We start from the raw sequence: 15,406 nt of genomic DNA, 5'->3' as shown, positions 1-15,406 counted from the left end.
TTTTGGAATATTTTTTCTTTAGTATCAGTAACAACTAGGAATTTTGCTTTCAAAATATTGTTAACTCTGCTTATATGAGACTGAGATTGCTTTTCATGTATTCTAATATTTTGTTATACTAATGTACACTTTAGGAGCTTGTGAAGAATGTTTCTCATTAGCAACTGGAAATCTGAGCCTTCATAGTCTCTTAGATCTGTAAACTGGTCAATGTGGCCTTCACACTGTGTCCTTTCTTGTCTTCCTTCTTAAGAGAGATAGTTACAGGGCAGAGAGATTTCTCACTGAATGAAGCTACTGTTTTGGAATATATTTTGTTGTTGTTAATGAGGTATATATTTCACAATTAAAAGAAATTATATTTTAAAGCTACAACATTTGACCGAAGTTAAGAAGAAATTCTAGTAGATATTTTGTAAAACATTTATGTCTTAGGTGGTGTTAAATACATATCTGTGGCAAAGTAGATGTAGAGTAGATACCTGTGGACTTTAACTAAAGGTCTAGCATACAACCTTTTTCTTTTCTTTCTTTCTTTCTTTTTTTTTTTTTTTGCATTTTTCCGAGGCTGGAAACAGGGAGGCAGTCAGACAGACTCCCGCATGCGCCCGACTGGGATCCACCCGGCATGCTCACCAGGGGGCGATGCTCTGCCATCCGGGGCCTTGCTCTGTTGCAACCAGAGCCATTCTAGTGCCTGAGGCAGAGTCCATAGAGCCATCCTCAGTGCCCAGGTCAGCTTTGCTCCAGTGGAGCCTTGGCTGCGGGAGGGGAAGAGAGACAGAGAGGAAGGAGAGGGGGAGGGGTGGAGAAGCAGATGGACGCTTCTCCTGTGTGCCCTGGCCAGGAATTGAACCCGGGACTCCTGCACACCAGGCCGACGCTCTACCACTGAGCCAACCGGCCAGGGCCTACAACCTTTTTCTACCTAAGGGGTATTTAATTTTTAATAATGGGGGCGTTTGAGGTCCTGAGTGAGTGAGTGGTCAGGCTGAGATGGTTCCTCCTGGCACAGTGTTGTCAGGTGGGACTATTCAGGTACACAGGCATCCTCTCAGGTTTCTGACGGAGACAACACAGGTTTAAAAGTTTGTTTTACCAGCATAATCATTTACAGTAGATATCGTAGTCAGTTTACTTGGTATGCAGATAAGCTATATAGTGTCTTACCAAGCTATTTAATTGCCATGGGTTGAAAATGACCAAAGCCCAAGGCCCCTTTGGGTTCTGTGAGAAGACACTGAATGGGCAGGTTGTGATTTCCCTAAGCACACACTCCCCCCAGTGCATTTTGCATTTTAAATTTACCATAATTATTAGAGTGGTCCCCACCATCCTGTCTGTGGTTTCACTTTCATAGTTTCAGTTACCTACAGTCAGTCACAGTCCAAAAATAGTAAATGGAAAATTCCAAAAATAAGCAATTTATAGGTTTTAAATTGTGTTCTATTCTGAGTAGCATGACGAAGTTTCATGCAATCCTGCTCCGTGCTGCCCGGGGAGTGAATCTCCCCTTTGTCCAGCATCTCTGCTATAGATGCTATCTGCCTGTTAGTCCCATAGTAGCTCCCGATGTGACCATATCAACTGTCTGTCACAGTATTGCAGTGCTTGTGTTCAAATCACCCTTATTTTACTTAACAATGGCCCAAAGCCATTTACATAACTTATTACAGTATGTTGTTAGGTGTTCTATTTTATTAGTTATTGTCAATCTCTTACTGTGCCTAATATATAAATTAAACTTTATTATAGGTGTGTATGTATAGGAAGAACACAGTATATATAGAGTTTGGTACTGTCCATGCTTTCAGGCATCCAATGGGGGTCTTGGGGTATCTCCCCAGTGGATAAGGGGTGATGACTATAGTTAATAGAAGCTTGACAGGGAGTCAGAAGCTGATGGAAATTACCCTCTGTGTGGGATAAATTTTGAAAGTTCTACTCAATTTTAGGTGGGCTGATAGTCTGGGATTTTATTCTAATACTAAGCAATATCTGATTTTAGAGTTACTTTTTTAAAATTTTATTAAATTTATTGGGTTGACATTGGTTAATAAAATTATATAGGTTTCAAGTATGATTCTATAATAAATACGTCATTTCTATATTGCATATTTGTAGAGTCACTTTTAAATTCAAGCTCATGCGTAAATTGAAAAGGAAAAAATTGAATACGTTGATTCTGAATTCCCATCTTCATAGGGTTGAAAGATTGGTCAATATTTATGTGCAAAGAATAGCACATGACATGTAATATATGTGGTATAAGATATAGCTGTTGTTAGTGATAATAGTATAATTTCATGTTTATTTTAAAGTGAGCAAAGCTGGAATATCTCAGCCTCAATGTGGTTTATAATGTGATAACTGCTAAATGAGACATGTTCCTTTGTGGGGAGCCACCTTGCGTCTCAGTTTCATCTCTGTTTAATGTAATATCTGTCTCTTAAACAAAGAAAAAACTTGTTGGGTGTCTTTTTAATTTGGAGTATTTATTTGCTAGTTGATAACTTTTTAAACTTTGTTACTGAGGGAAAATATTTGTGTTTCAGGAAAGCCTTTCTGTTGTTTATACAACTTGTTGTCCTGCTCAGTACACCATCTATGAGCCAGTTATTAGACTTAAAAGTCAAGTGAAAGCCCAACCTTCTCAAAGACCTTTCAGCTCTAAAGACATTCAGAGCATCTCACTGGAACTAAATCATTTGAAGAATATCCTACCTACGGAGTGTAAAACAGTCCAAGGCATTCTGCATGAGATTGGGGGAACCGGAATATTTGTGTTTCTCTTTGCAAGGGTAAGAATCATCAATTATCATTTTCACTAAAGAGAAACTTTTCATTATTGCTAAAAATTTTAGGGTCTTTTTTTGGTTACAAAAAAAGTTAAACAACTATATTAAACTTTTAATATAAAAAAATCACATTATATAAGGTGTCATCAAGCTTTCTGCCACATATGGTTAATGTCTTTTTTAATTAATGAAGATTTTAGAAGTTTTATTTTATCCTGAAATGTAATTGCAGTAATTAAATGTTAAATTATAAGATTAAAATTCCCTATGAGGAAAAAAATTTATGCTGTAGTGACAATATAGAAGAAATGTATTCTTTAAAATGAAGTTTGTGAAATTCATTTTTCCCTTGAAGCTTCCAGATATATGGAAAAAAACAAGGGTCAGCAAATAAGTACCAAAAATAGTTTATTTGGGTTTGAAGTTTGTTCTTTTTTTTAAAGAGAAGAAGAAATATAAAAAGTTTGACTCATGGTGTGAATACTATATTAGAATAAATTGTTTAGTTGTTTAATTATTTGTTTCATTTAGCCATCTGAGGGCAGGGGAAGTATCTTTCCTGAAGTAGGCAGACAGTCATAAGTTTGTATTGACTGTTTTAGGAATGGCTGAAATTCAAAGTGGGGGATTCAAATGCTCTCACTTTGTTATAAACCATTTCTGCTTCCTGGGCCTTTGTACCCTTGTTTAACCAAAGCAGCCCTGAGCATCTTTCATCTTCAGACTCTTATCCCAAAATATAACTTCTGTAACATTATTAAAATTTTAGCCTCCCTACCTGGCTTTCTCTCTTTAATGGAACCATTTTTTTTTTTAATTATAATAGTTTTGCAGTAAGGAACAGATCAGTGTTTGTTGTTACTGTTCTTATAAATGCTTTGTTAGCATTTGGCTCACCATACCCTAAGCTGTCTTTCCCCTCCTCCTCTGACTTTTTCAGACTTTTATTTTGCATTGAGTATCTAGTTAAAGACCCACCCTGGTGTTTTAAAAGTAAAAGCTCTTGCCTGACCAGTTGGTAGCGCAGTGGATAGAGCATCGCACTGGGATGTGGAGGACTCAGTTTCTAAACCCCAAGGTCGCCAGCTTGAGCGTGGACTCATCTGGTTTGAGTAAGGCTCACCAGCTTGAGCCCAAGGCCACTGGCTTGAGCAAGGGGTCACTCGGTTTGCTGTAGCCCCCCGTCAAGGCACATACGAGAAAGCAATCAATGAACAACTAAGGTGTTGCAAAGAAGAATTGATGCTTCTCATCTCTCTCCCTTCCTGTCTGTCTGTCCCTATCTGTCCCTCTCTCTGTGTTGTCTCTGTCTCTATCACAAAATAAAAATTAAAAATAATTAAAAAAATAAAAGTAAAAGCTCTTCATTGAACTCCTCGTCGATTTTTTTTTAAGTGAGAAGAGGGGGTATAGTAAGACAGACTCCGCATGTGCCCTGACAGGGATCCACCTGGCAATCCCATCTGGAGCAGATGCTCAAGTACCAAGCCATTTTTAATAGCTGATGCTGACGCACTCAGACCACCCAAGCTATCCTCAGTGTCTGGGACTGATACCTGAATCAATCAAGCCACTGGCTACAGCAGGAGAAAAGGGAGAAATGAGAAAGAGGGCAGGGGAGAAGCAGATGGTCGATTCTTCTGTTTGCCCTGATGGGAATTGAACATGGGACATCCATATACCTGATTGACACTTTATCCACTGAGCCACTGGCGAGGGCCAACCTCATCAACATTTTTTGCTCTACTTTTATAGCTTGTATAATTTTAAAATGTATACCCTTAATGTTTCCTCTTTCATCGTTATTGAATATAAATTTGTTATGACCACTGCTACTTAATGACTAGATCCTTAGAGAAAATAGTTAATTTTTAAACTCATTTAAGCCTTTCAAAGTATGTTTCCACCTTTAAAGTTTAGAAACCCTGTTTAGTAACTTTCCTCCTCCCTCCAAAAATGAAAGGCAGTCTCCTGAAAAATCCTATTGCATAGCCTAGCCTTTGAGCCTGACTTCCCCCATTCAGCCAAACCAGCAGCCTGCCACAGCCTTCTACTTTCAGACCTTCACCCTCCCTTCTGCTGCCTTGATGTTCTAGGACAGGGGTCGGGAACCTTTTTGGCTGAGAGAGCCATGAACGCCACATGTTTTAAAATGTAATTCTGTGAGAGCCATACAATGACCCGTGTACATTATGCATTATCCAATAAAAATTTGGTGTTGTCCCAGACGACAGCTGTGATTGGCTCCAGCCACCCGCAACCATGAACATGAGCGGTAGGAAATGAATGGATTTTAATACATGAGAATGTTTTATATTTTTAACGTTATTTTTTTTTTTATTAAAGATTTGTCTGCGAGCCAGATGCAGCCATCAAAAGAGCCACATCTGGCTTGTGAGCCATAGGTTCCCGACCCTTGTCCTAGGACTTCGCTCTCTCCAGGCCAGCTTCTCTTGTGTGGGCTTCCTTGACCCAGGCAGAGTGGACTCAATAGTTTCTATGCCCTCGAGGCATTTGTATTGTCTCATTACCCTTTTATCATAATGTGTGTGTTTCTTACATGTAATAGTTGTGAGAAAGTATTGGTCAAATGGATGGGCAAGACCTAACCCATGGCGTTTGTGCACACATCTCTTTTGACTAGGTGGTATACCCACTGGGGGCAGCTGTCATGCCTTTTACTCCTTTTTATCTCTCACAGCATGAACCAGAGCCTGTTTGTTCATTGACTATTAGCAAAAATTTGAGGCATTAGTGACATTTTAGATCACTAATAAAATGCTATTGACTTCTTAGGTTGTTAATGCTATTTTAGTTCATTTATTATTTTAGAGACTAAAGAGCATGGAATTTGTCTTTCAGTTTTGTTTATGATTCTTAAATAACTACAAAATGTGAGCAATAAAAAATGAGCTTTCAAATGAAACTAATGGATTGCTTATATAATAGCAGATAATCATATGTTAAATTTTTACTCTCAACAAGTCAGAAAAAATAATATCCATTTTTTTTTTAGGTTGTGGAACTCAGTAGCTGTGAAGAAACTCAGGCATTAGCACTGAGGGTTATACTTTCATTAATTAAATACAACCAAGAGAGAATACATGAATTAGAAAATTGTAATGGGCTTTCCATGATTCACCAAGTATTGATCAAACAACAATGCACTGTAGGCTTTCACATTTTGAAGGTATGTGTTCATAAAGTTTATCTCATAGTTTCATGTGCAGTAGTGATATTTCTTTATTAAAGTCTCCCAATAGTAGAGTTTGTGTTTCAGTTATTCTTGAAGTGAAGGAATTGCAAGTGTGAATTTAATCAAACTAAAATACTCTTCAGGTTTTTTCCATCATTTAAATAATTATATTTTACTTTTATTTGAAACATTTTAGAAGACTAAGAGAAAAAAATACACTCGTAGAATTTTTAGGTCTGGATGAGCCCAGCGGTGCTTCCTGGGCTGGCTTCTCACCCTCTAGGTGAGGGAAGCGAAACCCTGAGCAACGCTGCTGCTTCGGCTGCCTCAGCTCTCCAGACAGCTAATGTGAAGCATTTCCCTGAGGCCACAATGCAGCAGAGTTGGAGTGTTAAAGCCATTTTAGCTCTTATCATCCAGCTGTCATACTTAGATATCTTTCTAGCTAAAAGCAGTAACATTGGGAAAGTATTTCTTTCTGAGGGTATAGTACCGAAGCAAAAGACACTGCCTCTCTACCTGTGCCTCTGCCCCAACTCTTCAGACTGTCAAGATTAAACATTTGTGGCATGAGTCCTTACCACTTTTTAGGACAGGTTTTGTAGCTTAACAGATTTATTGAATTTAAAAATACTAAAACAGCCTGCGGTGGCGCAACAGAGTGTCAACCTGGGATCCTGAGGACCCAGGTTTGAAACCCTGAGGTCACCAGTTTGAGAATGGGTTCATCTGGCTTGAGCGCAGGCTCATGAGCTTGAGTGTGGGGTCGCTGGCTTGAGCTCACGGTCACCAGCTTGAGTATGGGATCATAGACATGACCCCATGGTCACTGGCTTCAGCCCAAAGGTCAAACAACTAAACTTCGAGTTTTTTTGTTTTGTTTTGTTGCATTTTTCTGAAGCTGGAAACAGGGAGAGACAGTCAGACAGGGAGATGCGCCCGACCGGGATCCACCCGGCACGCCCACCAGGGGGCGACGCTCTGCCCACCAGGGGGCGATGCTCTGCCCCTCCGGGGCGTCGCCATGTTGCGACCAGAGCCACTCTAGCGCCTGAGGCAGAGGCCACAGAGCCATCCCCAGCGCCTGGGCCATTTTTGCTCCAATGGAGCCTTGGCTGCGGGAGGGGAAGAGAGAGACAGAGAGGAAGGTGTGGCGGAGGGGTGGAGAAGCAAATGGGCTCTTCTCCTGTGTGCCCTGGCCGGGAATCGAACCCGGGTCCTCCGCACGCTAGGCCGACGCTCTACCGCTGAGCCAACCGGCCAGGGCTTAAACTTCGAGTTTTGATGCATCTCATCTCTCTCCCTTTCTGTCTGTCTCTGTCTTTTTCTCTCTCTCTCTTGCTAAAAAAATAAAAAATAAAATAAAAAATCAGAATATGGTTTATCTTACCCCATGTTTGAAACTGAGTAATCCTGTACAAATATTTAGAAGTTTGTATAATATTTTCTAATTATTTGAACTGTTTTGCAAAACAAAGATACTTAGTGAAATTTTTAATTATTCACCAGTTTTCCTTTGAATTTAGTGTTATGATTGCTAAGATTGAAAGTTTAATGTATCTGTTGAATTTTGGGATTAATCTATTATTAATCCATCATATGTTGATGCTCATTTTCCATAGACCCTTCTTGAAGGTTGCTGTGGTGAAGATATTCTTTCTATCAGTGAGAATGGAGAGTTTAAATTAGATGTGGAGTCTAAAGCTATAATCCAGGATGTTAAACTGCTTGAGGAGCTGCTGCTGGACTGGAAGATATGGAGCAAAGCAGAGGCATGTACTTTTTTTGTGGTAAAAACACATGACATAAATTTACCCTCTAATGATTTTTGAGCTTATAGCACAGTGTTAGCAATGTATACTTTGTTGTATAGCACTCCCTAGAACCTTGTCGTGTTGCTTCACTGAAGCTGTGCCCCCTGAACAATAACTCCCCGATTCTCCCTCCCCCCGGTCCCTGGCAACCACTATTCTCCTTTGTGTCTGGGTGTTTCTTTTACTGGCTTAGATCATGCTCCATTTACATGGTATCATTCAGAATTTGTCTGTGACTGGCTTGTCTCACTTAGCATGTCCTCAAGGTTCACCTATGTCATCGAATATGTCAGTATTTTATTTACTTATTTATTTATTTTAAGTAAGAGGAGGGGAGATAGAGAGACAGACTCCCACATGCACCCTGACCAGGATTTACCCGGCATCTCCCGTCTGAGGCCAATGCTCAAATCAGCTGAGCTATCCTCAGCCCCTAAGGCCTATGCTCAGACCAGCAATCCACTGGCTGCAAGAGGTGAAGAAAGAGAGAAAAGAGGGGACAGAGGAGAGAAGCAGATGGTCGATTCTCCTATGTGTCCTGACTGGGAATCTAACCCAGATGTCCACACGCTGGGCCAAAGCTCTATCTCCTGAGCCAGCAACCAGGGCCAATAATGTTTTTTGAAAATAAATTGTCAACAATTATGTTGAAAAGGTGTATTTCTCTATGTTGAATAAATATCAAGATAATACACTTTTTGAAAATACTATCCATCATTTAATGCTGTAGGAATGTTAATGTTCTAAAGCACTTAATGTTATTCAATATATTGCATTTAATATATGTGTTTAGAAATGATGTATTGAGCAAAAAAATAAAATAGCCTGGGAGTAATGATTTTCAGACATATTTATTCTTTGGCCTGGAATTTATACACAACAAACAATATGTTGCAGGTCTTCTAGAAGCACCTAGCACATTCTTCAGCAACTGTATGCTGATTGGTATGTGTTTATCTTCCCAGCCAGGTGTTTGGGAAACTCTGCTGGCAGCTCTGGAAGTGTTCATCCGCGCAGACCACCAGCAGCAGTTGTTTAACATTAAGCAGTTACTGAATGCACGAGTCGTTCATCACTTTCTACTCACTTGTCAGGTTTTGCAGGTAATTTTCATGTAGTTTTACTTTTGGAGATATTCTTTGCAATTACATCTGTTTAGTAACCCAATACTATAGAATCAAATTTTTGTGGGACCTTCAATAAAATATTTTTTTCTTTCTTCTCTTCTCTCCTGCATCCCTTCTTCCAACAAATACTATGGGATTTCGCAATCTCTTTCTCTTATTGTTTGCTCTTCATACTGTCATTGTTCCTAACTCAGTTATACCACTGGATTTCTTAGGTGTTTCTTTTTGTTGGGATATAGTAATTTTGTGGTCTCTTGAACATCAGCAATAGTGAAAGTTTAACTTGTTCTGAGCTTTGCCCAGGGTCAGTATTGTAGCCAATGAAGTTCATCTGAGACATGATTGTTGCTGACTAAACCGTGTTCCAAATTTCTTAAATAAAAAGGACAGCCCTTTTTCCCTTCCACACTTTCACTTATTCTGCGCATATACAGTTTGTTAGTTTTATGTCAAATGTGACAATGTGGTTTATTTTCCTTTGTGGACCTCCTGAGAGCAGAGAAATGCTTTTGTTGCTCATACTGGAATACCAGTGCCTGGCACATTCAGGCATCAGTGTACAAGGTATGGCAAAAGTAGGTTTACAGTTGTTTGTATGGAGAATAATACAGTAATTAATAAATAAAAGTACAAGAATAAACTCTGTTTTACATACTCACAACTCTAAACCTACTTTTTCCCCACCCTGTATTGAGTGAATATAGGAATCCTAAAAAAAAAACAAAACCATTATTGTCTTTCTTGTCCCCTGTAATAAATTAGACTTGTCTTCAGGAATATAATAAAGTGCTCTCACACTCCTTGCTTACTGAATATTTTGTATATTATTTATACCTCAGTGGTCCTCTAAGTCACTTTCTTTGTCCACTTTGAAACTTGTTGGTCAATTTTCAGTGAGTTTATCTGACTGTGTGAAGTACTTTTTTTTTTTAATTTTTCCATTGATTTAAGAGAAGGGGTAGGGAAAGGAAAAGAGAGAAAGAAAAGCATCAACTCATTGTTCCACCTAGTTGTTCCACTTAGTTGTGTACTCACTGATTGCTTCTCTTATGTGCCCTGACCAGGGGTTAAACCTGTAAACTCTGGTGCCAGAATGATGCTTTATCCACCAAGCTACCTGATCAAGAACTGACAGTGTGAAGTTCTTATTCAGTCATTCCATGTCAGAAAAGTAACACATAAATTTTTACATTTCAATATATATATTCTTACTTTTATATCATTTCTAAAATGCTAGAAAAATCCATGTACCAATCCTTTTCCTGTAAAGTATATTTCTTCACCCTTCTTTATATAAAGAGCCTGTTAATCAAATTGACAGTTATTTATTAAGACTAGCTTTGTGTTAGGTGTGGTAGAAAGTTTATAGAGACATGAACTTAGTTGTTGCCTTTCAGGTCTCTCAGAGTATTTAAGGAAGATAATACTTGGGTGGTACATTGTCTGTGAGGCAGTCCTATTAGTACATGAATGTAGTGTGGAGACCTGAACTTGGGTAATAAGAGTGGATGTGTACAAGTAGGGAGCAAATATGAAAGGGATGGATTCTGTTAAGTAGAAGCTGCAGGAGAAGTATATCATGTAAGATTTTCCACTGGGAGATGAGAGGAATGATAGTACCATCCAAGAAAGAAGAATGAAACATGCTGTTTTTTTGTCATTTTCACTTTCTGCATTTGAGATTATAGTGGACGTTTAGTGGCAGTGACCACTACACACGGAGATGTGCAAGGTGGGAAGTGGGGAGAGGATTAGAGAGCGAGGTTGGGGTTGGTCTGCACTGGTGAAGAGTGAAGCCATGGGGATAGATAGGCATTAAAAATAAACAAGCATGGTGAGAGGGTCATGCACTGCAGGAAACGTCCATCTCAGGATGTGAAGGACAAAGGAGCTATATAGAAAGAGATATAGAAAAGAGTCCTCGAAGAGAGATCCTGCCCAGAAAGAGGCAGTGTCTATGCCAAATAATGTACAAAGTTCAAAGAACATGTAGACATAAGGGACTGCAAACTTGGCTGTTCTGAATGGCTGGCAGGATTTCAGAAGATGAGAAAGAGTGAGATGTCAGGGACTTTAGGCGGCACACGCAGTAGAATCATTGGAGGTGGTGAGAATAAATGATCAAAAAGTCCAGCAGCAAAAGGAGACACAGAATATTAACAAAAGGGTCCCAGTCAGTCAAGTTTAGGTATTATGGTTGGAGGGGGGGGGTTGCTTTATTTTGTTTTTAATGAAATAGGATACCTGATCCTTCTGTTTGGCTCAGTGGATAGAGTGTTGACCTGGCATATGGATGTCCCAGGTTTGATTCTTGGTCAGGGCACACATGAGAAGTGACCATCTGCTTATCTTCTCGTTCCTCTCCCCCATCTCTCCCTCTTCCCCACCTACCCCACACAGCCAGTGACTCAATTGATTTAAGTATCTGCCCACAGAGCTGAGGATAGCTCGATTGCTCTAAGTGTGTTACCCTCAGCCACTAAAAATAGCTTGGTTTATTCAAATATCGGCCCTAGATGAGCATTGCCAGGTGGATCCCAGTTGGGGCACATGTGGGAGCCTGTCTGTGTCCCCCCTCTTACTTTAAAAAAAAAGAAAGCAATAGGATACCAGTGACTAGGTGTAAGGAGTCAGTGGAAAGAGCAAGATTGAAGAAACACGGACTGGGATGGACTAGGAATGAATGACTGAGGTGGTGACCAGGAGATTCAGGACAGTACAAGGGTGTGGTTTTAGAAAAAGGGCAACTGTTCATAGCAGAAACAGCACTGGACTGGAAGTCTGAGAATGCAGACAGGTGTTGTCATCCTGGCATAGCCACTGGCAGCTGGGAGACCTTGGCAAAGAGGTTCTGTGCTGCTTCTGTAGACTCCGTGTTCTCTTCTTGCATCCGAGGTAGTCAGACTAAACTGTTTCAAAGTCACCATCTAGAGTTTACATTTTCTGATTTAGCAAAACGCAGAGCAGATGAGGAAGAGCACATGAGGAAGAGCAGATGCTGAGATGTACATTTGGACATGGGGAGAGGGAAGATGAGGAAGTTTTAACTCCCATAGCCTTCATCTAGAGGCCAGCTGTTACCCACCGGGGAGATGAAATGGGAGAATATAACTTATTTATCTCCATCTTTACTTTTAGTAATTACTTGTTAGTCTGCCACATCTCATTATTCTGGGCAGCAGCTGACACTACAGAAAGCAGAGGTCTGAGTTGTTGCCACACTACCTTCATGTTTTCTGTGTGTTTTAAGTTGTAACTACTTGGAGCCCTTGTGGTCTAGAATGAGGGATAAAACCAATCAGAGCTGCTGTGAGAAAGCACATTGTAAACTGGGGCATGCTGCGTTAATGCCATTGATTTTGTTTATCAGGGGTTTCCCTCTCTTCTGATAGCAGCAGAAGTGGTGGTGAGAGCAGTGATAACAGCACCAATAGTCATAACATTTGTATGCAACACTCTGTTCTGTTCTCAATCAGCCCTATGAGGTAATACTGTATCACTCCCATATTGTATGAGGCAGCACGTGGAGTTAGTAACTATGCCCAAGGTCACACAGCTAGTGAGCAGAACTGGAATGCTTGAGGGTGCTGGAATACAACTTTGCCTCAGTCAATTAAGATAAATTGGCTAGAATTAAATTGCCATTGGTTTTAATGAGTTTTTAATAGGGTTGCTTGACTTGAGAAATAGCAACTCAATGTAATGCTAAATATGTCAGACCAGAGAAGTAAATCAACATAATTCTATCTTAAAAGGAGTATCTTGCTTAACTAGAAAATATCCATTAACAGTTTTCTTTAAATCTAAAAGAGAGTTTGATTTTATTTTTTTCAGGAACACAAAGAGGGGCAGCTTACATCCATGCCCCGAGAGGTTTGTAGATCATTTGTGAAAATTATAGCAGAAGTCCTTGGATCTCCTCCAGATTTGGAATTATTGACAATTATCTTCAATTTCCTTTTAGCAGTTCACCCTCCTACTAATACTTATGTTTGTCACAACCCCACAAACTTCTACTTTTCTTTGCACATAGGTAGGTATGATCATTTTTGTTAGATTTTTACTATCTCCACTTTTGTTTTTTCTCCCTATTTCATCCACATTTATTTGCTATTTCTTGAATGGCCTCTGTGTGACAGAAAATGCCCTGATTATACACTGTGGTTGGGACAGGGCAGAGGGCTGTGACGTGAACCACACAGTCTCTGCCTTCAGAGAGCTTAAGTGCCAGGAGGAGAAAGGAGGCACTACCTCCAGTAACTATAGTGAGAAACAGTGCTTGGTAAGTACCAAACAGATACAACAGAAGAACGGACAGATCTCAGAGGAGTGAGGGCTTCCTTGGACAGCTGTGGAAAAGGAAGGTTTGATAGATTACATATGTGACATAGGCACTGAGGAATTTAGGTAGAGCTTGATAGGTAGATTGGAAAATTAGCATTCCAGGTAAAGAGAATGACATAAAGGGAGGAGAAATAGAGAAAAGAGAAAGAGAAAATAGAGAATAATGAATTTTACCTATATCAGGAATCTATAAAGGAGTGGTGAGAAATAATACCATAAATGTAGTTTGGGACTGTCATTTATTTTTTCCTCTAAGGTCACTGGATGTAAGAATTTGAACTTGTAGCATTCTAGTTAGGGGTCACTGAAGGGGTGTGTGTGTGTGTGTTTCTGTTTGTTTTAAGCAAAGAGATGTGGTGTAAGTAAATTATTGCAGCAAAAATGAGGAAAGAGAAACTACCCACTAAGAAGTGAGTTGAAGCTCTAAGAATAGATGAGACCACTGAAGAAAAGTGGAGAGAGAGAGAAGAAAAGCTAGAAACTGCCCTATCCAATAGGATAGAACTATTAGCAATAATATTATTGAGAGGGCGGGATAAGAAAGAGTAATCAGTGTAAGAGAAAGATGGACTAATCAGACTTTTAAAAGAACTAGGAAAATGTGGTAAGAAAGCTAGATAGTAAATTTAGAGAGGAAAAATTGTTGTAAATGAGACATTTTTACATAAGGAATGTAGTAAATGAATAAATTGATTCAGCTGCAGGAAAAATTCTAGTGAAATGGAACAGCATGACTCTGGTTAGGTTCAGCACAGATTCAGTGATTCAAGTGCCATCAAGGACCTGGGAGCAGGATAATTGCAGAGTCAAGTCTGGTTCCCTCCCTTACAGAGCTTACAGCCTAGAAGAGGGGAGAGAGACATCACCAGCTAATTACATTATGGAAAGCCCAGTGATATACATATCTTGTTTCCTGGTAACATAGATCATGGTGAGGGATGTTTGCTGGAAATGATGCCTGTGCTTTTCTTAAAGGTTGAGTAGGAGTTGAAGGGAAGGGGCATCCAGGCAAAGCAAACAGCTTGGTAGGGATCTGTGAGAAAATAGGTTTTGATGAAGTGTAATGTAAGAGAAATGGCTGGAACAGGTTCTGGGGACAGATATGGAGATTCTTGAAGACAAGGTGCTTGTCCAGACTGGTAAGGAGGCAACAGAGAGCCACTGGGAGATTTTAAGCATGGTTGACCTTTGATAGAATGCTGGCAGCAATGAGGATTTGAGGGCGACCACATGTCCCTTATGAGTACCATTTAGAAGTCTGTGACAATAATCCAGGTCACAGGTGTTAAGAGCCTGCTTTGTAAGACTATGCATGGGATGAGAAGCCTTCAGGAAACAGAAAATAAAGTCAGTAAACCTTGGAGACTGCTTGATGTGAGTAAGGAAAAGGCAGTGGTCAGAGGTGGCTCCAGGTTTCTGTGTGGGAAATGCATGCTTCTACCAAACCAGAGAATAGAACAAGAAGAGTGAGTTTAGCACAGAAAGAAAATTCAGGTTTAGATCTGTTGCAGTTGTGTTACAATTAAGATATGAAGCAGTTGGATTTAAAATATGAAGCTCAGAAAGGAAGATTAGCCATAGTATCAATTTTGGATCCAAAAGATCATGAAGGGGATATATAAAAATAAAATACACAATCCTTTCCTCAATGAATGGGTGAACAGTCTCCTTAGAGAAATCAGATTGGCATAAAAAGTGAACAGTTCAACTATAGAAATACTAACTATAGCAGGAATTCAAGGAAAATAGTAATAGTCCACGAAAAAACTATAGTAGAAATTGTCCAAATGAGATGTACATTAGTATAAAATATGCCATATTTTTCACTTTTAATATCTTTTGTATTTTTATAAAAATAAGTACTTAATTTGCTTTTAAAGTTAAATTTTTGTTTTACCTTTTTAAAAAATTTTTTTTTTACTCTTATTGATCAGTGTCTAAATAAAATTTTAAAAAAAATTTACTGTCTCAGATTTTTTTTCATTCTAGATGGCAAGATCTTCCAGGAGAAAGTTGAGTCGATTATGTCCCTGCGGCGTTCCAGCAGCAGTGGGAGGGCCGTCACCAGCCCTGGTCTGATGGCAATAAGCCCATCTGGTTTTGCCGCCTCACCACCTGAAGGTAAAA

At 39.5% G+C, this 15,406-nt stretch overlaps 1 protein-coding gene across 2 annotated transcripts in view; it reads left to right on the top strand.

Annotated features, from left to right (window-relative positions):
• Positions 1-15,406, top strand: part of LYST (lysosomal trafficking regulator) — a 281,303-nt gene that overhangs the window by 92,314 nt on the left and 173,583 nt on the right. For both annotated transcript variants that reach the window (XM_066235524.1, XM_066235534.1), the window contains exons 16-21: positions 2,556-2,801; positions 5,815-5,988; positions 7,617-7,770; positions 8,778-8,911; positions 12,770-12,968; positions 15,269-15,400. In XM_066235524.1, coding sequence (XP_066091621.1) covers positions 2,556-2,801; positions 5,815-5,988; positions 7,617-7,770; positions 8,778-8,911; positions 12,770-12,968; positions 15,269-15,400 — 1,039 coding nt within the window. The remainder of the gene's footprint in view (positions 1-2,555; positions 2,802-5,814; positions 5,989-7,616; positions 7,771-8,777; positions 8,912-12,769; positions 12,969-15,268; positions 15,401-15,406) is intronic.

This window comes from Saccopteryx bilineata, chromosome 1, assembly GCF_036850765.1.
Source record: "Saccopteryx bilineata isolate mSacBil1 chromosome 1, mSacBil1_pri_phased_curated, whole genome shotgun sequence".
Classification (NCBI taxonomy): Eukaryota; Metazoa; Chordata; class Mammalia; order Chiroptera; family Emballonuridae; genus Saccopteryx; species Saccopteryx bilineata.
The sequence above is the reverse complement of the archived record's forward strand: the minus strand, read 5'-3'. Positions and strand labels throughout refer to the sequence as shown.